The sequence below is a fragment of the Anas platyrhynchos genome, chromosome 7 (genome assembly GCF_047663525.1).
Source record: "Anas platyrhynchos isolate ZD024472 breed Pekin duck chromosome 7, IASCAAS_PekinDuck_T2T, whole genome shotgun sequence".
Taxonomy (NCBI): Eukaryota; Metazoa; Chordata; class Aves; order Anseriformes; family Anatidae; genus Anas; species Anas platyrhynchos.
This window is the reverse complement of record NC_092593.1, coordinates 17,682,380-17,710,318: the sequence shown is the minus strand read 5'-3', so window position 1 is coordinate 17,710,318 and position 27,939 is coordinate 17,682,380. Positions and strand designations below refer to the sequence as shown.

The following is a 27,939-nucleotide window of genomic DNA, read 5'->3' as shown; positions in this document are numbered from 1 at the left end:
AAGGCGGTTTCGTATCGGGGCTATCTTGAGAGGTGCGAATCCCCATCTCTCTTCCCAGTCTTGGAAGTCCTGGGAGTCCTGCTGCCCCGGGACCCTCCCGCAGAGGGACTTCGCTTGGCTCCACAGGGGGCTTGCAGCTGGTGACAGTGACAGAGTCTTTTTCCAGGCCACGTCGCAGACACGCATTGTACACTGCTGTTTATTACACTCTGTTGACAGCCAGTCACAAACATGAGATGTTTAAAATACAGCAAATAACTGCAGAAAAATCCATTTCTAAAAAAGATGCAGGTGCATTTTTTTCCAGAAATAAGTCACCTGTGAACAAATCTTTAAAAAGTGGTATGCTTTGCTGCTATAAAAATATTAATGCTAATTATCAAAATTCAGGACAAAACCCTATACTCAGTTCATATGCAAAAAGCTCTAGGTCACCTTTTATCATTAATTTAAATTGTTTAGTAAAAAACCATTGTTTTTTAATTTGAACCCTATAATTCCATAAAATGTGCAAACTTTATCAAAATGCAATGTTTCACCTAAACACAAATTCATATTGCATTGAGAAAGCCACTCTTGCATATTCAGGTTAAAAGTGAAGTCACTGAGATTTCCATTATTAGGTTTTCCCCTTACCCATCTAGGCCATAACTGACTTGAACAATCCTTCATAACAGACCAGAAGGAAAGGTAAATAATCTTTGGTATTCTTAGTTTTAGGGACAGTTCAGCCTTTTCTCATTCCATCCTTCATAGTAATATACCCTTTTCTATGGCAGTATTTTACTAATGATTAATGCTAGAACAGTATGTTAACAAAATAGTTTTTTTTTTTTTTTTAAAAACAAGATTTATCAGACATACAAAAAACTGCTACCAGTCCATTTTAGCAAAAGGGTCATTTATGTGTTGTGTTAGATTAATCTCTCTAGAAAACAATTCAGAAAGTCAACCATTGATTTATATTAAAGAGTCTATCCTAATTTTGGCACACTAGGCAATCAGTTACTCTGATGATTTTGCAAGAATATGAATTAAGAGGTTCACTACTATAAGTTAAATTTGGAAATTTCATAATAGAAATTAAAAATCAGAGCCTACTTCTCCTTTCTGTTTACTTCAAGGAGAAGAGAATCATAACTGGATATTGAGAAAAAATGCTAGTGTTACACCAATTTCCCCACCCAGATTAAGGAATTAATCCTGCAAATCTGTACTCATAAATATAATCATGACTTTGAGCCTATTCAGACAAAGATTAATTGGAAAAAAAAAGGCATTTAACAACAATCCCAATGGTAATATTGAAGCATAACAAGCAATAATGTATTACAGTACTGACTTACAGTTCCATTTTACCTTGTCAAATGACAATTAAAAATGTGCTTATCTGACAATTTCAGTTATGAGTTCTTGTTACAAGTCTTAATTCTTAAATTCTTAGCATATCTATTGAATAAAAAAAATCAAATGTATGCAAAAACAGTGATCCATTGAATTCTCATACATTAAGACTGTACTTTAAAGTGGGAATTCAGATGCCGAAGAAAATCTTCCTTAGATGTTATAGATGGTGGGAAAACTTCTCGACAGAATTCACATACTCCACACTGATTCAGTTCAGAGTCTGTATATGCTTGTGCCAGCAAATCATTGTCTTGAGGCTGCCAAATGAGCTAAAAGAAACAGAAAATGATTATTGCTGTGGTTTATGATATGATTTCCATGATGCTGTGGTTTATATTTATGTTAAAAATACCTGTCTCTTTAGAGTAGGTGTACTTAACACATGCCTTGCCAGAGACATTAACTACTACCTAATTTTAAATAATTAAGAAAGACAGGAGTTTTTTAAGTTTTGATTTTAAGTTCCATAAACATAACATTCTTGCAAATGCTTAAAACGCCTTGATATCTATTAATGATAAATACTGCTATGAACAGAATTCCGTAGTATCAGTACAATAAATATTAAGGCTTTTAACACTGTATTTCAATACTTTACTGTAGAAGCTGCAGGACATTGTAGCAATTTAAACTGAAATAACAAATTTTTGCCTCAGGATAAAATACATACTTCTTGTACAGAGCTAGTATGAAACATTTGACTTCTATTCTTATTGGTACACACCTAATTTTCAGTTAACTTACAAAATGACTAGAGCAACGTTGTATGGCTTAAGTTATTTATTTAATCTGACTGCCTTTTAGTGTAAACGTGTCTAAGATAATCTCAGTTTTGGGATTCCTTCTGCCATGACAGCATCAATAGTGCCATCTGAATATCTATCTACATTCAGGCAATTCTGTAAACTATGCTACATTTGGTTCAGCAGCTGTTACTGCTCTTGGTACCTGAGCTAGCTAGTTGAAAGCCAACAAGTCTGTTTACCTGACGATAGGGACTTGAGCCCGATACATGCTCTTAGTGAGAGGGTAGACTATATAGCTTGCTGGCAACTAGGACTCAGAAAGCCTTCTATTACTTTTCAGGTAGTTAAAAATTAAGTTCTATTACTTTGGTATTAGCAACAAACACAAGATAAAATACATAGTTACATGGCCAAGATGATAAGGTTTTGAATAAATTGAAAACTACTGCTGTGACTGCAAAGTAGACAGAATGGCGGTGAGTTGGTATCAGCTTTATGTGGGGCTGGAACCTAGAAAAGGAGAGCGCCCTACAGGTTTGTTTTTTTTTTTTTGGCTCATATTTCTTCTATATTGCTTCAATCACACATGGAAAGGCAAGCAAGAACACTTTAGAGAGTAGTTTCTCTTGAAGTTTTAAATTTCTTGCTATTCATACTTAACAGAGAGTTTTAATTTTCAACTCTTCTTCAAATTTATCATGCCAAACAGTTAGAATCTAATGTTTATTCCTGCTATGATAATTTACTGTACAACTAACCTGGCTTTCATAGTGGTTAATCCTTGTATTTAAACCAGCTACAACTTGGAGACAATTTCCTGTCCATTCCCCATTTAAACAGTGTTTAGCTTATCAGATAGTGGGAGCAGATTTACTGTCTTTCATTATGGTCAGCAATCCATATAATTAAATTGACTAATTAGTAATTAAGTGCAATCACACCACTTCTTTTCAGCTAAAAGAGCCTACTTATTGTATGTTGATGGTGTAAATTGCATATTAAATTTATCTAGACACTGACACACTTAAATATCCCTAATGAAATGTGTTTAGAATTACTTGTTTTTAATATCCTATTATGTAAAGCACCGTTTAAAAAAAAGATAAAATATTAGTGTAAAAATCCCACTAAGGACATAGTTAGATTTTCAGTCTTGGAAGCATGACAAGGGAAGATACTCATCTAGCAACACACTGAAGCAAACACTTAACTTCCATTTCTTTCTTTGAGTGTTAAGAATATGTTTAAAATGTTTTTCAGAATAGGGATGTATTTAAGTGGGTGTTTCATTTCAAAACAATATTCAGATTAAGATCAATAGACTAATGACTTGCTTTTAAAATCGTGAACATTCTTAGAAATGTTTTTGGTAGAAACAACCCCCTCAAACTGTGAATACTGATAAACATATGCATCTATATGCAAGTCTCAATTAACAGTAGTCTGTAAAATCCTAGGTCCACTAATATCCATGCTTATTTTAATCTGCTGCTCTTTTCAGTCACATGTTTTTTTTAAAAGTTATATCCTAAGAAAACAGTACTGAGTTTTCACATTTAGTATCCACAAAGAAGGAAAGAGCTAAATTTATTACAGCAACTGAGAGCAGTTCCAAGAACTTACTGTTGCCAAATCTACTGCATTTATGGGGTTTTCCATTTTATAAGTTAACATATGTAGTAAATACTTGAAAGTTTTATCTACACTAGGGGAAAAAAAATCAGGTATCTCATTCCTCTGTACTGGAGCTTCACCAGTGGCAGGGATGATGGTAACATAACTACTCCCTAGAAAGGTGGAAAAATACTAAGAACAAGTATTATTAATAGCTTTTGCTAAGGTTAATACAGTAAAAAGGGCACGTATGCAAGTAACATTTTAAATATTATTTTAATCTACATGTATAATTATCTGTGAATCAAATCTTCAGCAGAATTAATAGTCAGAAAGAAACTCCAAAGCTGAGTCCAATTCACTAGGAAAAATACTAAAAAAAGCAACCAACGAAACAAACAAAAACAAACAAAAAAACAGCTTTTGAAGGCAGCTTCACAAAAGTGATGGATGTTGAGAGAGACAGAAAGACTACTAGATGTTAAAGTAATATTGGCTTGGTTCAAACAAGTCCCTGGATAAGATGCATTTTAAGCTGTCTTACATGTTCTACAGTACTATGTAGATATGATTTATAAATACTGAAACAGTATTTGCCTTTTTTCCCCAGCTGTTAGCATTATTACATTTTCTCCACAAAGTAAATCATTTACATTTTAAGTGACGCCCCCAAATTAATATCCTTTTTTTAAAAAAAAAAAAAACAAAAACCAGAAATACCAGTGATAAAACCAATAGCTGACAATAAGCTGAATAGCTTATTGCTATTCAACTGCAATTCTTGTCTACTTTTTAAGCTGCATACTCCCCTATCAATTTATAATCACATACCAGCTGTTTCACTTGCTGTAATATACAATGCAGGGTGCCATCTATTGAAAAACGGATACACAGACTAACTAGTAAAAGAACAAGCTGGAGAGAAAATACAAAAAAAAAAGAGAAGAGTAACAAGCAATGGAGCGAATACTTCACAGCTCCACAGGAATTCTACCAGTGACAAAATAAGTGGTTTAATTTGTTTAACTCAGTCACAATTTTAACGGAAGATCCAATGAAAAATAAAGCACAATAAAACCTGTAATTAGTAAATTAATATAGAATTGAGATCTCCTACATAACAGAGAGGTATTTAAAATACATTTTGAAAAATCAGGCATATAATTTAAAATAAAAATAATGGAGAAAAGCAAACTTTCTATGCTTTAAACTTTTCATCCCAAACTGGTTTGCAGTGGAAAATTAAACTAGAATTGGTGCTAGTAGAAGAAATCATAAAAGCTAGGATGTCCTACAAATGCTTCCCAAATGACAGTTTTGCATGTCATACAGTAACAAAATTGAGAGGTAAAGCTCTTTTATCTCCACGTACGTTATCATTAGCAAAGAACATAAAAAACACATGAATGTAAATAGGAAAAATATTCCAAATCCACCTTCAGAGAATTCTATATATCACTATTTGTATATTCTCAAAAAGTTCTCCTTTCAGGAGGTGTGAGAAAAGCTACAGAAATGTAGGAAAAAAAAAACAGGAAAAAGAAATCAAAGTCTATAAATTCTGAGCAATTTCATTTGAAAGAAAATGGCACACGAAGCAAAATATTCAGAGATATGATGATACAACCTGCTGAAACCTTAGCCTGCACTACAGCAATTGGGCCTTGCTTTCAGAATGCCCGCGGACTTCAAGTAGCTACGACTGAAATTCAAGCTCAAAGTACTTATATAAACATGATTTAGGTATCTTAGTGTACTTCCACTCAATTATAAAAATAAATAATTATGTTCTCCTAATGATTGCTTAAACTATGAAGAACATATTTTAAGTTTTCTTAGAGGGGAGGAACGAGATGCTGTTTATACCAGATAAAAAGTAGATTGTTTTTTCCACAGTGAAGTATTTATCTGTTTAGGTTTTTTAATTAGTTCATTTGTCATATTCTCTGCTGTACATTAAAAACAATTAAAACAATTACGTGCCCTATTCATCTGAGATCAAGGGTAGAAGGAAAGCAATCTAGGGGGCAACTTATGATTAATGACAGCTTTGAAACAGATATAGAAGCAATTAACATCTACATGAACTGAAATTTGTGCAAGAATATACAGTGCTTACAGCTACTTTAAGTCTTGCCCTATTTCCCTGGAAAAGTTCCTTGTATACATACCTCAGTATCAGGGAGAAGAACTGACAAAATATGTTGGCTTAAAAAAAGACTGGTGAGATACCTCATAGAACATATTATTCCTGTCTCAGAGACCTTAGCAATGCGTTTGTCTGCATCACTTCCTTTTTTTTTTTTTTTTTTGAATGTACAGTATTTATAGAAAGATACCTGGTGAGGACCTCTGACGGTTGTCCCAGCAGCTTCTAAAGGAAAAATTGCTTCAGGTGATCCCTGGTTCGTGTGCTTAGGTATAAACGTGAAACCAGTGTCTGCTGCTTTTAAGCACGTTTTGTCACGGGTATTTTCTACGGGCATGTTTGCATGATTTGGGGGGTTTGTTTTGTCAACAGTAGTTAAGCTTTGTAAAGCTGAGGTCATGAGATCAACTCCACGAGCTTCAAATGAGTTAGGTTCCAATTTACTGAGGTTAACAGCACGGTCTCTGTGCTCCAGGTTAAAATGATGATCTTGAAGCATGTTTTCAGCTATACCAGTACAAGGAACCGTTGGTTTCTCCTGAGTGCTCTGCAAGAAAGCAGAGTCATTGTCTGTAGGTGGAAACTTGACATTAAATTTAGAAAGTGATTCTACAGAGTTGTTGTCCTCATCTTGGCCCACTCCTCTTGGTGTGATAGATGTGATGCATGATGCACCTCTATTTATATCCTGTATAACCCGAGGCTTAAAAAGCTCTTCTGCTTGTTCATCAGTTTTATCAGTACACTGTATCGGCATGGAAAACTGTATTTCTGTGAAGAAAGATTAAAGAAAACATTAAGCAATATATCGTTGTTCAAGGTGTGATGTTGGGGTATTTTTCCTGTGAAGGTTTTGATTTTCCTTCTTGGCTTCTTAACCTTAATTTTGTCTCTTTGAAATCAGTTCAAGATGTATTTTTTTCCACAAGCATTAGCTCTGACTCAAAAATTAATCAGAAGAGAAATAAAAGGAAACAATTCTGTTCTAATAATTCTATTTCTCTTTGATTTATGGCTATAAACATTTCCATTTTATTGAAACTTATGTTGTCCCATACTCTTAACACATACTTGCATATATTTACTGAAGTGTTCTGGCAGAAATAGAAGCTGGAACCAAAACTATTACATGCAGTGCCAAGAACACGCTAGGCACCATGAACAAGATTTGAGAAGGTATTCAGGTACCAAACTCCCATCAACTTTCAAATTAGGTAAATATTTAAACTGAACAATTATTCAAAAGATGGACCATATTTCCCCTGTGTTTTGAGTATTCCCCATTTATTCTGGGGGCTCTGTACATTTACTGTGCAAAGGTCTTCTGATATCACTCAGATATTGTAACAATGTGGGCCACAGAATTAATAAAAATTCAACAGATCCATATGATGTACATAGTTAGTTGAGTTAGGAACATATTTAAAGAAAAATAATTAATTCTGGAATAAATTGTGAAGCACCCATACCCCAGACAATGAAGTTTAGTAGTGTACACTAGAATACAACATTACAGTTCGGATGTAGCCTTTTGAAGCCACAAGTTACACATTAGCACATCTACAAAACTTGGGCAAAGGCGAAACTTTACTTAGAAACAAATGTTGGTATCAGTGTAAATTTGGCAAGTATTTTTTGAAATCATTGTTTGTTGTTGTTTTGTTTTTAAATAATTTGACCCTACTATCAAGCAAAGCTGGTAGGAATAACCTTAATAGCTTCAATTATATTTTAATACAAGCATTAGCAGAACTGGACATTCAAGATCTCTTCCAGTGGCCACAAAAATCAAGTCTGCCTTTTGTTTTCAGGAAATGTTGGGTTAAGCTCTTGTTCCGTATAACAAAAACGGTATTTAAAAGTCTGCACAAGGAAGTCTAGGCAATCAGTCCTCTGACTCTCCTCAGTCCAGCAGTTTTCCTCTAACAGATATGGGGCTAGAGACATTCATAACAGACATCTTTTGAACTGACAGCTAAATTAAAAGCAAGCAAGCGCTGTCATTCACACAGTATGATAGGATCTCACATGTAGTAAGTGCCTGCCTCTCACTCCAAGGGACAAAACAATTATGAGAGCCATTGATGTGACGACTGTCTTTTATAGCATGTGATTTGGAGCATTCGTCATGGAATGCCAAAACTGGCGGTGCGTTTTCTTGGTGAAATACTGAGCACCATGTGAACAGACTTGAAAAAGGCAGATGGTAAACAGTGGAAGTACTTCTATGTATGTGTAATTTACAGTATTTTCAAATATAAAGCAAAGCTTTCAAACAGTTGAATCACAATAAGAGCTTAAGTATGATATTACCAGTTTCAGGTTCTGGCTTTATCTTAAATTTACTCAGTTGGTCTGTTTGTTCTCTGGCTAGCATACATATTCGATGACACTCTTCTTTCATCTCCTGGAAAATAGTCTCCAGATTCTCCCTAGAAGATCAAATTACAAATTAAAGCATCAGCCACTTCAGCTCATTATGACCTTTAATGTAGTCACACTCACAAACCAGAGAAAAACAATAGTGTAAGCTACTTTTCTTGGAGAGCTTGTTCCTCAACATATGTATATACATTTTTGTTCTCCTCTGTAAAAGCAAGTAGAAAAGAGAAAAAAAATGTAGTCAAATACCTATTTAGTCATATCATACACACAAACATTCAAGCTTAGGGCCTGACTCTGCAAGGACCCAAAGAAAAATCCTTTATTTTTTTTTTTCCTTCAATTCTCTCAGGTATCAGTGGAAAAGCTTTTATTCCACGGGTGTGAAAGATACTGTTTGCATCCCATTCTAGGCAAAATAGGATTCCACTGTTGTGGGCATTAACTGTTTTCTACTGTTTCCTGTGGACTTCAAACTTTGCATGAGAAGGAACACACAAGCATTTGTTATTATTCCTTCCTTCTTTGTCTACCTGATATTTTTGAGAGGCATCAGTAAACTCATTCCTCTCTTTTATACAACATCGTATGACTTCTCCTTTTATTCTGAGGGGTCTTTTCAGTATATCATCTCTAGAATATCATATGGCCATCTGATACTTAGTTATCTGCATTAAAACTAGTAGACATAGCTCTCTGTGCTGGTTTGAATTTTATTTGCCCAAAGGCACCACGCATCACGTTGTTCAGTTATTGATGCATCAATAAAATTCCCTCATGAAATTTAGATAAACCTGCTGAGCAGTTTATATGTCTAAGCACATAATGGATTTTATAAAATGAACTATAAAGATGAAAAAATTAAGTTTGCGACAAACTGGACTTGTGTTCTCTTTTGCATCTTTTTTCTTTAATCTGATGAATGGCTTTCCTTTTTACTGCTTATTTGTCCAGAAATCAGGAGTATCATGAGCTATACTCCTACTTCTGTTGCACTTCTTTTTTTGAAAACAAATGTCTTTCTGGATCTTACTTCAAGAAAGAAACATCTACAGAAGGAGTTAAAGTTCAGGTATTTCAATAAATAAGAATTGAGAAAAGACTTAAATCTTTAATTGGAGGTTTAAAATATACATATGATTAGATAACCCATTCTTCATTTGCTAGGCATTTGTGATACCATAACAAACGTAGATATACCATAACCATTTAGATATACATCAGTAAAGACAAAAAAAAAAAAGTCTTTATCAGAGTCTTATTTCCCCCCTTTCTTATCCTATAGCAGTAATGATCCAGACTAAAGATTCACACAGTTTACCTAGTCTATGTGAGAGAGTGGCCAAAACCAGTTGCCTTGGCAAGAATGTAAGAAGACAGGAAGAATTCACAATACTTTTCCCTAATACTCTCCTAAGCCCCACCTTTAAGAACCTTCTATTTGACCCCAGCAAAGGTTGTTAAGTAGTATTATTGCCTATCCTGTGAAAAATGCAAACCTAAGTTTGGTCAATATTTTTCCCAAAACACTGGCAGAAGGGGGAACGCTTGCTTGGGAAATACACTGCTTTTGGTTCCTTGGTTGTTGCCAGGGCTGGCTGGCCTCAGTTTACAGATAAACCTGGTTTCAAACTCTCATTTAGGATGGATCAGGCCAAGAATTATTTCTTCATGCTGACTATCAGACCTCCTCCTGGCAGCGCAGCAGGCTCCTCTGCTGTGCTGCCATCAGTTAATCCATTATGGTAGTACATTCCTGCTCTGAAGGGATTTAATGCAAGGGAATTAATACTTATCCAAAACCCAGCATTAATATCTACAGTTATTTCCCACAGAGTTTAACCTCCTGCTGAACCAAGTGGCTATTTTTCTTCCTTCCAACTTAACTCTATATATGTGCAAAGCCCTGTTATGATTCCACATGGTCACTGGCTTTATTTCCTTCCCACACTAACTCTTTGATCTCTGTTGCTCTCCCACCCTGCTGCTGCCCAATTTTTAAGATACTATGTGGAAATGATGGAGATAGCAGGTCTTAGTATCAGAAAAGACAACTAAAAGTAAGTTGACACAATGTTGCTAAAGTATTTACCTTGCATGCCCTGGTGAAATAGCAGAGAATCCTAGAGATAATTCAGGCTTATCTGGAGCAACTTTCTTACTTTTCACCTTGAAGTAAAAAATTAAAAGTATGAATCACAGGTTAGCATATTCATTTTGCTCTTCACCCTGATATGAATAAAAATGGCACAGTATCCTTCAGCTAGTCGTTCTGTAAGCTCTCAAAACATTCACAAAATGACAAAACCCTTTATTTATTTATTTTACCTCGTGTGTGAAGCCTTATTTTTAGTTTAGCTTTTAACAACTCAGTGTGGCATTCCTCTGCTCATACTTTCTTGAAAAAACACTCATTCTAAGAATATTGCTTCACTGCAAGTCTGTTTTAAACATGTACAAGTTAATGTTATATATTGCATATAAGCTTGTTACTGAGGTCTCCAGCAATTTCATCTCTTAAAAAAATCAATATATTCACAAAAATTTTCAATGAACACATCAAAAGCTAACGTGTCAAGAGTCCGCTCAGGTTTTTGGATGTTATTAACTTTGACTACCACCTTGTGGTTCACTCTAGTATTACATAGTTTTAAGGCAGTGCCAGGTATTAAAAGTTTTTATGATAATCAGTCATTAAGCTGCAGTTCCCCTAGATCTACATTACCAAATAGCCCGGTTATGTTCATATGAGCTCCACATCAGACTCAGAACTTGATCATATGTCTGCCAAATTATCTGGTTTCAATATATTGCTTATAACCACTGACCCATAGCCTACCTGGTAATAGAGTGCAACTGCAGCTCCCGTTGGCATATTTGAGTTGCTTTAAATGTCCCCATATAAAAATAATTTATTTACAAATAATATGTTTTATTTACAAATAGCTGCTGTAAAAAGTCAAGCAAATGCTTGCTTGGTAAGTCTGAGGACAACGAATTGTGTTGCTTTGTCCTTTTAGTTACAGTCACTTTGAATTAGCTAGCTAAAATACATTTATAAGATTGCGTTCAGCCTGCAGTACAGCTATCCCACAGCTATATTTCACTCCGGATGCTATTTTACCACAAAAATAGGGTGGGGTTAAAGAGAAAAAAAAAAACAACTCAATTTTGGTGAAAAATCCTAACTGAAAATTATAAAACTGAAACACTGATCTCGGGTTTTCACAAATATAGCACTATAATGACAATGTAAAAATAACATACAAACCAATCAATGAATTAAATAGTTCGGTTACCTATGTTCTTTATATAAATTAATAATTTCCTAGTAACTATTTAATGTTGACATTTAAAATAATTTTCTTAGAACAATTAGTATAAACATGTTTGAAAAAACTAATAATTTTCAAAAGTTTGGTTTCTCATTTTTATCTCCACTTGTTCTAATCTTATCTTACCTCCATTTTGTATATTGGCATCTGCATACTCTTTTGTGCTTCATTTAATTCTTTCAATTTAATTTTCAGAGATCGTATTTTATCTTCTTGGTTGGAAATAATAGACATCAGCTTTCTTTCCTTTTGACTGTTTTTGTCCTCAAGTTGCTTCAACTTCATGCTCTCATTTTCTAACTGTTCCTAAAAAACAATTTTAGAAATGCCAGTACGATTAATAGAACTGAGCTTTGTGGAATATCATTATTCAGCAGTCCAGAAAGAGCTAAATAAAGATTCTGCAACATAAATAAAAGCCATTATTATTAGCTAAAATATTAATTTTGAACTGATAGTAAAGACCTTTTACTGCTACACATAGATGTATCTGATCATAGATGATTACTCAAAACAACTGTATGTTCTGAATTTGAGTCATATTGGTGAATATAGAAAAAACACCATTTTGATTCACTTACTGTGCCATATACATTAGCATCTTATTTACAACATAGTGTATGTTTAATATATAAAATAATAATTAATTAACATTGTTTAAGATGGATTGAAATTAAAGGTGATATTCTGCAGCTACCTTGTTTTTTTAACAAGCCCACGAATACTGCAATGCTAGCAAGATTTACAAAATAAAAAGCAGTGGCTGGTCCCACTTTAACTACAGATCTGGTAATTTGGGGAATTTTTATGTAAGTGAGCTTTTTGGTGGAATGAAGAATTCTATAAGGAATGATTATTATTTTATATACACAGAAGTAGTCCTTGAATAATTTTCAAGAAAAAAAAAATCAAAATAAACAAATTAAAAGAAAACAAACAACATAGCTATGAAAACCTTATAGTTGTCAATTTATGAAATATCTAGAAACACTGATATTGAACTGCATCAAGTGTCGCATAGTGTTCCCTGAAGCCCAATGTCTGTTTCTGCAAGAGCCCAAGGGGTTTACTCTGCAAGATGGAATGTAAGTGGAATGCAGTATGATAGTCTGTAGGCAGGTAGAGCAAGGTAAAGAGGAAAAAAGCAAATAAACGCTTTTCTGAGAAGAATATGTTTTATTTACAAATGTGACCTAAATAGATTGAGGTTGTGTGCTTGGAGATTAGGTAGGTAAATGCTAATATAAATTATAAGATACAAAGCTATTATCAGTGAGATAACCCAAACTAGACAATGACAGTCATACAGGGATAGATTTAGAGCTGGTCTACAGAGACACCAGGTGGTTAAGCATGGATGTGTGCATGTGCAGCTAACACAACATTTTAGTGCCAAGAAGTTATCCTATCTGGATAAACAAACTCAGAAAAAGGGCTTTGAAGGCATTGTTTTTTCCCCAGCATCAATTGTGACTTTATAAAGTAAACCTAAGCTCAGAGCTTCAGTGCCGCTCTGGACTTGGGTGGGATCCCAGGGATCCAGGTTAAACATCAACTGCTCGGTAGGTTCAAAACACTGTCTAAAAATGCAAAACTCCCCTCTCAGCACAATGCGCAGATCTTACATACCCAGTCATTCAAACACCTTTGAACTGGCAAGGCATTTCTGCTTTAGGTATTGCAAGCTTCTTAATTCCTATGGCTGGAGGACTCTTCTGCTGACAGGTGTTGTGGGGAGTATATAGAACTCATAGGACAGATCATGAAACCATTTCTATAGTCTTCTAGTGTGGAATCTGTACACTGCATCATAGTAGATAAGAATCTAGGGAAGCGTATGAAAAAAAAAAAAAGACAACAGCAGCATAGGAAAAAAAGAAGAAAGGTTTTCAGATGCAGTTCTGGAAAAAGCAAAACATCTGAAGATTTTAGGCCGAAGAACCCTGAGGACCATCAACTTCATTAACATGCTACAGCAACTAGGTTGGATTTTCTCAAAAGGCACAACAAGAACACTAAAGCACTATGAGGTACAGAAAGTTCAGAGCAACTTCAGGAAATATCTGATGATTGAGAAAAGAATCATACAGAGCAATGTGCAAAAAAAAAAAACCAACCACAAACTATGTTAAGAGGAGATGGAGGCATGCATAAAAGTATTTTTAACAGATCTGAGAATACTTGGAAGAATGTTATAGCCAGGCTGAAGCTGGATGTAGTTTTTAAACTATATACCTTTTCCACGTAACTCTAAGACTACAAAGGTCTGAAAAATGTGATGCAGCATAAGAATAATAACAAATTCATAGTATCTATGAAGAAGGCTTCAGTATTGTTTTGGGTACAACATGGAAAGCATACAGCAACATGGCTCATGACCAGTTTAGTTCATACGTCAAGCCACAGTTAAATATGAAAAGTGCTAAGCTGTTACTTCTCCACCTGGGTCATGCAGAGCAAACCAAACATAGCTACCAGGGAGCGCTCCAGTCATCTAAGACAGCACAAAACAGTACCTATGGTATGGGGAACTACATTTTGCCATTCCAGGAACATGAAGTCAGTAACATTTCATTCTGTGGGTTCACAGGCCCCAATCCACAACAGAGCCATTTGGTAACAGGGTTCCCAAACACTCCTTGGTCAAATTCCATTTCCCGTTTAAAAAGCAAATGGAACACAGCTTCTCCTGTATTTTCCTTTTAAAATGGGATGCTTGGAAATCCAAACACCCACAAAAAAGCTTATGTCAACCACAGCACTTTCCCTTGAAGAACAACTTTAACTTAAGTACAGTGAATTAACTCAGTGAGCCTGTGATACAGCGTTGATCTGCACATACCATTTATCCATTCAGAACTACTACAGCTCCAAAAAACACGGACTTTGAAAAGCTTCCAGACAACTGGGAGCAATGCAGTAACAGCCAGTAGGTCTCTCCAATTTTTCCTATCTTTTCCAAAGGGAAGTGGGGACAAGATTTAAGAAAACAATGAGAAAATCCATGTGGGAAACAATGCGAGAAGAGCCATTCAACATGTTTCAGTGAAGATGTATCAGTGCATACCAGTGTAAGTCATCAGGTCTTGTGCACTGTCAGCCTGTCACACCAGGAAAAACACTTGCAAAATTATTACATCTTTGGGGATCTTTCAGTAATATAAGCTCTCATATGTTGATCCTCTTACAGTTTCTAATACTGACTGAATTTGGGTGTTTGCAAACAATGTGGTAACATTTATAAATTGCGTTAAGTTTTAGCTTAATGCAATCAAGTATGTCACACAGGTGATACCTACTCAGACAAGGACTTGGCCACATAATGGATCTTTTAAGAATGCTGGTATTAGCAATCAACAGAGAGGTTACATCTGTATTATGAACAGATCAGTATCTTTTCTTTTGGAGAGGCCTTACTTCATAGGATACTCAAGTTGGAAGGGACCTCAAAGGTTCTTCAGATCAGCCTTCTAATCAAAGCAGTGGTAACCTCTGCCGATGCCTGTCTTTCCTCCTATTGAAATGTTTTCCCTTATGTCCAGTCTGGACCTTTCGTATTTGTCTCTCACCTTCTTGCCATGCACCACTGTGAAGAGCCTGGCTCTGCCTGCCTGATAACCTCCCTGAAGGTATTAGAGAGCTATTAGTTTCCCCTTAAGTCATCTATTCTACAGGCTGAACAAGTCCAGTTTCTTCATCTTCTTCTCATAGGGTAAATGATCAAGATCTCAGATCCTTTCCAGCAGAATCGCTGCACGGCCAGTCAGTCCCCAGAATGTGCTGCTGCAAATGCAGGTCCCTTTTTTTTTTTTCCCTGAAGTGTGCTATAATGGCCTGTTTCAGTGGCTTCCTAGGATAAATAAACTTGCAGATGGTTTTTAATGAAAAATACTATTCAACTTACAAACTACTCTAAGTGGTTTCAAGGAATATCAACTGTAATGACTTTTAACAGCTTAAGCAAAAACTTTTAATTATTTTTGGGCAGAGATAGCCTAAACAGATGAAGCAATAAGGAAAAGGCTACCAATACCAAAATTTCCTAGAACACATCGCAGGGCCTAACTAATCCTAGTGCATACATTGTATCCCTAGCAAAGGATAGCTAAATATATAGACTTGTCAGCATAAAATCATAAAGCACAGCTTTGTGTCAAAAACAGAAAAACTAACACCAGTGAAGTTGATATTGACTGCAATACAACTGTACAAGACTGCTGCAGTAGCTGCTCTTAGTCACTTAAGTCATTTTAAGCACAAAGATGACTAACATGTATTTGCCATTCCTTTGCTTACAGTCTGCATGAGGAAAACCTAAACATTTATTTTAGAATGAACAATTTTGTATGCCATATGCATTATTCATTCCTGACACACAGTTTCTTCACCTTTTTTGTGGTACAAGAAATTCTGATTGACAAACTCCACAGTGTTTTATACTGAGGTTCCTGACCAAGTAAAATATGAACATATGAACTTATTTTCTTCATAGGTATTGACTTCGATTCCTGTTTTATGGACACCGCAACAATTCTGATATATAACTCTGTACTAGAAATAACACAAAAGAAGCTTTGTGGGACACTGTTTGCTGGACAGCTTTGGCTATGAAACAGCTACAGGATCCACATTCTTCCTAGTTAATAAAGTTAAGCCAGGCAGTTCTGAAAAACAGCACCTGAAAAGGCAGCAATTTAGGTCTCTTTGGTCTCCTCAAGTAGAGGACTGAAAATATCCAGTAATTTTGTATATGGTTTGGTACTGACCAGGCCACTGCCTGATAAAAAACACTTTATGATACACTGGCAACGAAAATAGGCAACAGCAGACAAAATAAACAAGTATGGCCAAGTTTTTGAGGTTGGAAAACAGGAAAGCTAATCCCTACCTCATTTTAAACCTCTGAAATTTAAGGTCTAACCATACACCTATTACAAGCAATCCAGCATTTCTATTAACTTTACTGGAGAACAAAATATAGTTCTCCAGTCTTCCAAAGAAATCCTATTTGACTTAGCAAAAGACAGTTTCAATAGGTATCGGTAAACCTACACAATTCTAGACATGGGAGAAACTCTGAGTTTCAAGGAAGGACAGACAGCAACATTTTAACTTGTACAATTAGTCTTTAATTATTTATTATCCAGAATTGTACATTTTGCAAGCCTGTTTTTTTTTTTTTTTTCCTGGAGAAGTAGAATAAAGGAGTTAATGAGATAGAGGACAGTGGCTACAGAAAGTTGTCTAACTTTCATTTTGTTTAATGCAGAATGTGGATAGAATGTGGTTAGAAAAATACATGCTTTCAAATAAAATATGTGAGCTTTCAAATTTGAACAGCCAAAAAAGCCAACACTTTATTGAATTAGATACTGGATCAGTGGCAGGTTGATGACTTTTTGGTCTAAAAAGTTAAAAGATGATGTCTAGGGAAGAACACAAGAAAAAAGGAGGTATTCGTGATACAAACTTCAATAAATTGCCAGACCTTCTTAGCCATAGCTTCTGCATTTCTATTAACTCAATATATTTATCTTCCGTGAAGTTGTCCAATTTACTCCTGGATTAGGAAGCTCTACTAGTTGACTACCTGTCATGTGAAGAATCAGCTCCATTATTGCTGCTATTTTTACTTTTACCCTGACTTCATTTATTCAGGAAGACAGGGACTGTGCCTGGGCTTAAGTGCACATATTCTATATAGTTGATTCTGCATGGAGTTATTATCAAAAATCTTCCCATTTACGGCACAGATGAAACAAAATCCAGATGAATTTGCTGAGAGGCAGCTGTAATAACTGACTAAATCAAAATGCAGATAAAGACAAATAACATATTCCATTAAGAAAATTGCCTCTAAAATAATGATTCCTGCCTCTCATGCATTGCCTGTAATGTACTGTATAGACCACATAATTTCTCAGTGTTTCATGTGAGAAGAGCAGATAACACAGCTCCCTTTTCCATTATATGACTAAGTTACATAAAACTATTGTCCTCAAACAATTTGAAACAAGAATATGGAATATTAGGCTTGGTCACATCTCCACATGCAACCGTAAGATACAATTATTATCCAATTCAAGATAGAGAAATGCAAAAATACACAAAGATGTTCCATCACAGAGTGAACCCTGTGTTGTACTGCAAATAAAATGCGAAGGTCAGGAAAAAAATAACATTTAGTGATTACAGATTTTAGTGTAGAAAAATTATGTAAAGACTACTTTTTAAATAAAAAGCGAGTGTATATAAATCTTTGAGAACAGTACGTTTAAAATGTTTGGAAAGGCTTAGTGTTAAGTGAAATTTCTTCAAGATAATTAAATAAGCATCAGTAATCCAATATGGTTATTTTAAAATTAACATTTCTGTTTAAAAACTGCATTTCCATGAATTTAGTATAACTCGTTTGTTCATAGCTCAGGCTCAGGAAACAAATTCTGAAGCTAACTATTTTTAAATCAAATGTCTGATTTCATATACATCTTTTTAACATTGACTTACAAAGTCCCTGTTATGGAGACTCATATTCAAAAATAAGAGATGCCTGCGTTACATGACAGCTCCCCAAAACAGAATAAGATGATTTAGGATAAGAACAATGCAACTTTGTGCATCTATGTCACTGTGTTTGCTCAACATGCAAAATCCATTCACGGTATTTCCTGTCTATTCTACACTACCATTTTATTCTTATTCCTGTTGCTCTCAACAGGCTGTAGTGAAAATTTAAGTGTTACTTCAGTGAATAGGTGAAGAGGGAAGAGAGATTGTATTAAAATTAGCTATTTAGAAAAATCAAACATATCACCAGCATCTCCAGAGCAATGGATAGTTTATTTCCCACCTTATCACTCCTCAAGTGCAGATTTTTCATTTCTTCTTGCAAAAATATGCAGGCTGGCTGTGATGTGATGTGAATAGCTCTTGTGAAAGAACGAGGGAGCCCCTTCTTGACCACTGTTTTTGGCCCATTAAGAAATAAATAAGTGAGTTCCTATTTTCTGATGAAAATTATTCTAGGGAGCTGGAGCAAAAAAAAAAACTGCACTAAGAAGGACCAAAGACAGATGCTTAGTTCAACTAATCAGACTACAGGGCACCACACTCGTGCACTTCAGGTGAAGATCTCGTATTGGAAGAAGAACAGTTCAACCACAAAGAATCTCAGTTCTCTCTTTAGGTTCTCATAGTATCATCACAGCACAAATATGATCTTATGCTGAACATGTTGCAGATGACCATACCTTTAAGAGTCTCTCTCTTCGTTTTGCTATGTTCAGTTTTTCAGAGAGCTGGCTACATGATAAGTTGGAGGTTTCAATGTCTTCATGCATCAGAATGTAGGGATGCACATTACCTTAAAATAAAAAGATCATCATCTTTCCCCATCTAGCTTCTATGTACAAGCAAAATCAAAATATGCTAGGCTGACATTAAATTCTCTATTTTCCTTGAGCAAGCCCTCACACTAAACAAGCAAGAGAAACCCAATTCTGCGCTTAGAGACAATGCAAGACTCATCTAGCAATAATGAACGTACATGTATTCTTAAAAGTAAAAGCCAACTACTTTGCTATTATTTATGAAAATCAGGAGTGTTAGGCTAGTGTGAATAAATATTTAATGAGCATGGCAGATTAACACATGGTTACTCTGACTCTTTTCTTATTTGTGTACTACAGTCAAACAGTAGAAAATTATCTGTCAATGACTATTTGATTTGAAAGAATTACCTGCTATAAAGTTTCAGTTATCCACTAGATCAGCATCACAAGACTTGTCTAATGTAAAAGACATAACCATAGCATTCACATCTAGAGCAACCTATGAGTTAAACTTATTAACAGATAATTGTAAAAGTAATTACGTGACGTGCTTAATGTAGTGATTGATTTGAATCCATTTTTTCATAACTTTTATTGACTTCAGTGTGAGCAGGTTCTACATCTAAAGAAAATCTCACCATTTCTTGAAGAGGATACAGAGAGACCTCAGAAGTGTTGCATTTTATAAATAGATTTTGAAACAGCACATTTGTGTTAACTCTCACGTTCGCAGAAAAGTATGATAGTGCTCTGAGAGATGTATATTGTAAAAGCTGAAGCAACAAAGTCAAAACTATTCATCAATGCAACACAGCATAAAAGAAATAATGCGCAGACTGGAGTACATACCTCTATTAGCATTCAGAGCAGCTAACTGTGAATTCAGTTTTGCAATAATGCTGTTTTGAAGCTCTATCTGTTCCTGCTGTTCACGTATTTGCTGCATGTAGTTCTCTGTCTGCAAATATAATTTAATTAGCATTAGTCTTATTTTGTTTTGACTAGGGGTCTCCTATTTAGCATATAAAAAGCATCTCTGATTTTTAAAGATGACTGTAGTTGTGGACCTCTGCATGAAAACCCAACTACAGTCATCTTTGGCAAGTCTGTACTTTTGAAACTGCACTGATTAGAAAAGGTATAATAAATAAATCCTGATTTTAAGTAACTGTTTCAACTGTAGCAGTTGTAAAGGATAGGATAAATTAAGTATAGGAGTCTTCTTTCATAGCCATAGAACACATAGGGTTTAAAATGAGAACTACAGCATTTACTTCTTCAGAATGCTGGTCAGTTAGTTTATCCATATAAAGATATAACTTTCTTCCCCTGTATTTTCTAACAAATAAATTATATAGAAATTGGCTTTCAGAAAGATAGGTTTTTAAATTAAATCAACATTGCTTATTCCCTACAACCTTGTAAGTAACTAGTTGTCTACGTACAGAGATTTTGCCTGTTTGAGTGCAGTAGACTTGGTATTCTAACCTAGAAAACTGGGGGGGGGGGGGGGGGAGAAGCAAACAAGCAGAAAGTAAGAGTAGCCAATTAGCCCCATTTTTCATCTAGTTACGCTCTATTTTGTGCTATAACCAGGCCATACAGAGCCTAATAAGGCTGCTCACATTTCACCAAAGAGTATAAATGTTGTTAGACAGTCAGTTAATTGAACACATGGTCAGGTGGCAGGAAGATGCTAATATTCAAGAACTATTATTTCATTAGCACATACCTAATGTTGCAGTTACAGTAGCACTAAAAACAAGCAAGAAAACTTGTGAAATCCCAGCAAGGAAACTTACAGAAATGCACTGAATTTGTCTGGAATTAAGAATATGCCTATTATTGAACAGGTCAATACCTGGGACAAGACAGGTATGTCTTCTATTTATTATTTATCCATACTGCTTTCTAATTCCCTGATCTCAGTCATGTTTAAATTCCACACACCCCTACTGCCCAATATGCTTGTCTGTGAAGTAGGCAGGAATAAACCTAGAAACAAAATTTATTTTAGAAGGCCAGGTAGTAGTTGTACTATGAGAGTTTAAAAAAAAAAGTGATCAAAGAGCAGTACACTCCAGCAGCTACCAAGAGACCTCATGAAGCAGAAAAATCACTGAGAACCAAATTGAAAATGTACAACAGCAATGTCTTGTCAACACTTCTGTACAGAGCACAGACATGACAGCTAAAACAGACAGAAGAGAAGATGCTTTTGACAGCCAGTGTGCACAAATTATTCCTTGAGTCAGATGGCAGCAACAAGTTACCAACTAGAAGATCTGCATGACAACCAACCATCCATCTGTATCAAACACCATCTGGCCGAGATGACTCTGGCTTCTGTGTGCTTGACATGGCTCCCAGCTCTAGAGACTGGCAAAACAAGTGGCCTATCGGTAACTTAAGTAGTAAACTGTTAACAACAGAATGGTGGACAATCCAACAAATCCACACAATGAACAGAGGAATTTACTATAGCAAGGCACCATACAAAGGTCAAACCAAACTCGTGTTTTTTGAATAAAAAGACTGAAATACAACACAAACAAAAATACCCCAACTAGTTATAGTATCAACTCTTCCTTAAAAAAATATTTCCATTCTCTTCTGAAGCCATGGAATCAACTACTGCAAGTTTGATTAGGGCAACAATTTGAACAAATGGCAATCCTTTATGGAAGGTTTTTGCCTTTGATTTCTGTACCTGAGAAAATGCAGAGGGAAATACTGCAAGCATTTAGTTCACTTAACATTAACGATCTCACACTTTTCTGATTTTCTTCCATGGACTTGAAGAGAGCTATATCCTGACCTTGTATTTGATGTCTTCTTTCTATGGCAGAAATTTCTTTCAGGTAGATGCCCCAGAAGTACTAACTTGACTGTTTTTCCTTCAAATAATTTTTCATCACAAGAGAGGGAATTCAAAAGATTCTCAAACATTCTGAAGTATGTTGCCTTTTGTTAAGTTAGTTGCAATTTCAGCACAAAATATATCTGACTTGCTTCCTGTGCTTGTTAAGTGCAGAAAATTCTACAGATTTGCATCCGCACTGCTGCAACAGACTAGGCACGTAGTTAGGCTGAACAGTGGATGAATGACTTGATACTTGTTCTGTAGGGCCTTGGCTAGTTTATGTTGACATGAGCATGGATGGTAAGATCGTACCCAGCTATCAGAATGCTCTCTAGTACGCATTTCCTTACTCCCAATGGCACTACTGCTTATATAACTTGACATTGAATATGGTTCACCTGCCCCCAAATAAAGCCCCAACCTACCCGTTCTACTGAAGTATGGGAAAGTCCTGTCTAAAACACTCAAGCCTTGCAGTTAGCTAACAGAGTTTTCCTTGCTGTGAAGTACATGCACAATAAAATTTGTATCACAAACTCCCAAACTGATAGCTTTGCAATATGCTGGCACATATGATAAGTCCTAGAAGAATTTTGGCTTAAGCAATGTTTTTTACAACACTAAACTAGATAAGAATTCAAAGGTGCTCCTAACTGGTCAGGATGCCTCCAAAATCTATTTCTGTTGCTTCATAATTAAAGAAAAAATGTATAGATTTTTTTTTTTTTTAAATCAATAAATATTCTAATCATTTTAAGATAAGTTTGCTGTAACTGTTTCAAGCAATATTGTCCTAAGAGCTTGCACAGTGCTTAACACACTAAGGCCTTTGGCTTTTACATTGTGTAAGTTAATAATTCATGTGGCATATTCTCCCATTTACACAAAATTATTTAATTTAAGCTATTTAATAACTTAATTTGATTACACTATTTATAGTAATAACTTAAAATTTGGTCACTTCTGAATAAACCAAATTAAATTTCAAGATATCCTTCATAAAGCTGGGTAACTTGCATATACATCTTTACTGCTTACATTAAAAGACTTGATTAATCCTTCAAAACAGAAAACACTTTTCTTATGTTTAAAATAAGAAAAATAATAATAAATTAAAGGTTGAAAACCAGAAAGCCACCTACTACATTCACACCTTAACGAATTACTCTGCAGTTTACTGGCCTGGTCGTATAACTGTAATTTTCAACTTTAACAGATGTACTCAAGTGTGCCTAGCCAAAGTGAAACCGAAATCTACATGTACCACAATCCTCCACAGAAAGGGTGGCTTTACAAATACAGTGCAGAACCCAACACATACTTTTTGCTGTAGCTCTTTCACAGCATGGTCCCTATCCATGCATGCTTGCCGATAGGCTTCATAAGCTTTATTAAGCTGCTCTCCGATGTTCTTGTCCATAATTCCCAGTGTTGTTTCATCACTGAAAGGATGATCAAGTTAAAAGACCTGAAAAGTAATCAGAAGGAAAAAGAAAGCTAAGAAGTGTATAACTAAAAATAAATATAATATCACTTGTATTATTATCAGATTCAAGCAATTACCTAAATTTATGATATTTCCAACAGTTTAATGTTTATACAATTATGAAGTAACAGACATTATTAAAACAAAGCAAAACCTAGCTTTTGGCATTAAACAATACAAAGATAAAAAGCTAATAACATTAGGTCACATCACAACCTATTCTATGCCATATTTGAAAACAAAAACACATGCAGCACCAAAAGATGAATTAAAACATCTTTTATCTAAAAAATTAGTAATATCAACCAGTAAGACTCAGACCTTTTCACACATTACGATCAACTTTTTACTCTTTGTGATCAATTTCAGTATCAGCTCCTGAAAATAAAGCTTGTGAACCATGAGGCATAAGACTACAATATTAACTGGTTACAGACTTCAATTTCAAGAGAGATTGAACTTTGAAGACACAGTTCCTTTACTTCTATAACAATAGATGACAAAAAATATAGAATTAAAATTTATTGTAATGTAATAGGGGACAGGTAGCGAATTCTCAAAAACAGCAAAAATGGGCCAGCACTATGGAAAAAACAAAAGAAAACAAAACAACAACAAAAAAACATCAGTAATTCATATCTCCTCTCCTAATTCAATATTAGCATGGTTACCTCACAGTACAAAGTGTGAACAGCCACTGTCACCTATCACTGTCTTCTGGGATCGTGCATAAACCACAGACACTACTAAGGAAACATGCAGTCAAGAGAGGATAAGCCATAGAAAGACGGGGATGAGGATAACCTGTCCTGGACCCTGCCAAAAATCCTAAGGACTGCAGCTTGAAGCTGTTGTTATTTTTTTCTTGCTCTTGAATATCTTCTACATCACTGATGCTTAATTCAAAAAAGTGGTTTGACTTTCTTAGAAAGTGCAATGTAGTACTGTATGGATGTTGCATTTTTTTGTCCTGTTAACATTATTTTAATGATGCGTGTATATTGCAAAATCAATTGTCTCAACTCCAGCATGACAGTACTTTATTAGTAACATTTACTACTTTAATTTTTTACTTTAAAGTAAATTCTTTGACAGCTTGGAAACATTTAGGGACCCTTTGATACAACAAGTATTATTGAAATTCACAAAGTTTTGTGTAACATCTACACTGTTTCATGTAAAACGTTTTTGTTTTCTAAACACCAGTTCCTTAGATTATAATCTCAGTTACATGTTTACTGTCTCAAAAAACAGTAACACAAACTACTTCATCCACCCTCCCCATCCCTCAAAGAGTAACCCTCCACTAGCTGGAACATTCCCTGTAATACCTGGGACACATCTTGAAACAGATAAATAGACCTTCTTTCAACTTCAAATGAAGGACTGTTTTATGTAATTCAACAAATAAAATCAGATACTACATTTGTCTGCAGGGGCAGGTACTAAACTGAGGAAAGGTGTTGTTATAGCTAAAAGTGATTGAAAATGTGCTCTCACATTCCTTAAAAACTTGCAGAGTTTGCACTGGTGTTGATTTTGTTCTTCTCTGAAATTCTCTGGAAGACACTTAGCTTGCTACAGTTTACTTAATCAACTGTAGTGTCCTGTACCTATAAAACGTAACATCAGAAATAGACTGCAGCAGATTTAAAAGACTAAGTTCAGCTTCCAATAGAGGGAATGGGGTTCAGCTCTGGACAGCTCACTGTTTGTAGAAAATGAAGGTGTGCAAATTCAATCTCAGTTTGATAAAAACAGCACTCTAAATTTATGCCTGACTTCCAGTCCTCTACTGACTGATTGATTCAGACTGCGAGCATTAACAAAAAGTTCTGCTCTTGTTTGGACTGCTGGTACCAGAAACAATTGATCCAGCAGACAAAATTGTAGCACTGTGCCTTATTTTCTACTCAGTAGGTAAGAATAAGGAGAATGGTTGCTTATAGTCAATTCCGTGGAAAAAAATGTCCACAATTCTTAATTTCCTGGTAGCTCCCTAAAAACCAGACTTCATGTAAGAAAGCAGAAAGCAATAAAATTAATTACTAGTGACGCTTAGAGATGGAACTGCTTGTTATCAGAGGAATTGGTCCTGTATTCCCCTATACTCTTGACACTCATTTCTGCTTCCACCCTACCCTTTTACTTCTGCAAGCACAAGCAGCTTTGCTGTACACTGTATCAATGAACTGACCCAGCCTAAAACTAGATGCTAAAGGTGTTTTTGCCATGTTATTTTTTTTAGTTTCATGGACCACTTCAAATTGCATGATAGCACAAGCTCCTGTGTCAGTAGGAAAGCCAATGCAGGAGCAGAAAAGCAAAAGGCAGACAGAACTCCTGTTTTCAATGGCAGCACGAACTTCAAAATTGTCGTGTGAAGTCTTGGTTATATAATGGTGATAGAAGTCTACAGTGCCACAGGAGAAGATATTCCTGCCTTCCCAAATCTCAGGCCATGTATTTTTGCCACCTATTTGTACCAATGTCAGTGTTTTTATGCTACACAGTTGAGTTGTGACAGAGAACTAGCTGCCTACTTCCTCAAAAAAATTCAACAGGAGCTAGTTCAGTGCGAGGCTGCTGGAGCATTACTACCAACACAGGGAGGCAGTGGGAACATGAGACTAGCCGTGGGCAGGACTGCAGCAGTCTAGATTTAGATTGGATTAAACTGCTCTGTAGTCACACCCTGAGTTGCCTGTTGCTGGAATAAATAGATAATATAAGAAGCAGTTATCTCATATCCAGAACTCCTTGCAATTAGAAAAAACTGGCTCCTTTTCCTGCTTCTCCTCCATAGGCATCAATATTTAACAGGGAAATTGCCAACTGTTCCTTGTCATTTTCTCTGCTCCCTTCATCCAGTTAGGAGGGAAAAAAAACAAATACCCCCACTATTTTAACCAAGCCTTGCTGCATCAATATAGCTACTGGAACGTATTCAGCCCAAAGCTGACAACCCTGATCTTTAGCAACTGACATGCTAGATGTTCATTAGATCCTAAAGACTCTTTCACAACTATTAACAGCAATATGGAGTCAGAACAGATGCAGCAATACAAAATGCTATATTCAGTCTAACAAGGACAGAATTAGACAGAGATTAACTCTGGAGTTTGCCTGATAAGGGAGTCCTGTAGATGTGAGTAGCTTTGAGTGTTGTGCTGCCTGACCAGCGGCAGTGGGACCTTGAATTTCACCTTTGAGTACAGACTTGGACACTGGAAAACAACTGGATACAGCCAATACTGTAAGACAAACCTTAAAGTAAACTAACTCAAGGAAAGCTGCAGATGCTCTTAAAATATTTGCTTCAAGTGGAAGACATTTCACTGGCACAGGTGGGAAAATAAACAGCAGCAGTAATATGAATTTTCTGCGAGTCGAATGCCAAAAAAGCCCCGATAGAAAAATCAGCAACCTTCTGCTGCACACATCATGAAATCCCAGCACCATGGATCACCACAGAGACACACTCGGAGTTTTCATAGTGCCTCAGAAACGCCTTCAATACCAAAGAAATAAGGCTTTAGCTAATCATGTGTAAACACCCATTCATAATACACGTGCCTACCTCTCATAGATTCATACAAGCACATAGATGCCATCCAGCAGCAAGCACTCCTCTACATATTTCTGCTTTCAAAACAGTTTCTCCAATGGAAATACTTTGTAAGTTACACTGCCATCATCATGGGGACTGGAAACCTGTTGAGGCAATCACTTGTGAGAGGGAGACCGAGCGCTCCCTGCACTTGCAGTGGGGAGCCGGCTCTGGGGGACAGAAGCCCTGCCTCGCACGGGTGCACCGCGCCGGGAGCCCGGGAAGAGCCCCGGTGGCCCCGGCAGCGTCCCAGCCCTCCGAGCTCAGGGCAAGGCTGCGGCTTCCCGGGCGCTGGGGCGGCACACCCACCCCGGCCGGTGCCGCCAGCGCGCCGCTTTCTGCGCCCCCGCTCGCCGGAGCTGCCCCCCGCTGCCCTCGCTCCCGCAGCCCCGGCCCCTTCCGCGGCACCCTGAGCCCCGGGGCGCTGCCCGGAGCCCCGCGGGGGAAGCGGCTGCCCCGGAGCGGCCGGCGGAAGCGCGGAGGGGCGAAGGCACGGCAGGGCAGGGCAGGGCAGGGCAGGGCAGAGAGCGGAGCAGGGCGGCCGGGGCAGGCCGGCACCGCAGCCCGCCCGGCAGCCCCGAGGCCGAGCGCCCGGCGCTCCCCGCGGGAGGCAGCGGAGCGGCGTTAGCAGCGCCTCAGACTTACGAGCGCCTCACGGAGCCCGCGGCCGCTCCCGGCACAGGGCGCTCGCTCCTGCGAGCACCTTAACCCAGGAACCAGAACTCACTTCCTGCCGGGCCTCTCCCCGCCCGCCCGCCCGCCATGTGACGGGCGCCGCCGCCGCGCTCCCCGGGCGGCTCGGGCCGGGCCGGGCCTGCGGCCGCAGCGGGCGCTCGGCGTCGCGGCCAGGCGGGGGCAGCGCCGGGCCTGGGCGCGGCGACCGGCGGCTTTCGGCTCCCCCCCGGGCTTGCGGTGCCTCTTTCTCATGGCTGCTGCCCTCCCGTCCCGAGCAGGGGCCGTGCTGCTGCGGTGCAGGGCTCCTGGAGTCCCTTGCTGTGAATGGGTGCGGTGTTTGT

The 27,939-nt window shown here is 37.0% G+C and overlaps 1 protein-coding gene and 1 long non-coding RNA gene across 3 annotated transcripts in view; one reads left to right on the top strand and one right to left on the bottom strand.

Moving 5' to 3' along the window:
* Positions 1–27,939, top strand: part of LOC140002926 (uncharacterized) — a 76,683-nt gene that overhangs the window by 30,456 nt on the left and 18,288 nt on the right. The gene's annotated exons all lie outside the window — the stretch shown is intronic.
* On the bottom strand, positions 184–27,704 carry TANK (TRAF family member associated NFKB activator). Of its 2 annotated transcripts, XM_027461523.3 has the most exons (10): positions 27,569–27,704; positions 26,894–27,027; positions 23,149–23,295; positions 19,814–19,922; positions 18,884–18,996; positions 11,760–11,939; positions 10,391–10,467; positions 8,230–8,348; positions 6,107–6,687; positions 184–1,676 (listed from the first exon to the last, which is right to left on the bottom strand). In XM_027461523.3, the coding sequence occupies exons 3-10, from the start codon at positions 23,245–23,247 to the stop codon at positions 1,509–1,511; spliced, it is 1,446 nt and encodes a 481-aa protein (XP_027317324.1). In that variant the 5' UTR covers positions 23,248–23,295; positions 26,894–27,027; positions 27,569–27,704; the 3' UTR covers positions 184–1,508. The 2 variants fall into 2 exon arrangements, with proteins under 2 accessions (XP_027317324.1, XP_038038209.1); XM_038182281.2 differs by lacking the exon at positions 26,894–27,027 and having other exon boundaries at positions 1,280–1,676; positions 27,569–27,700.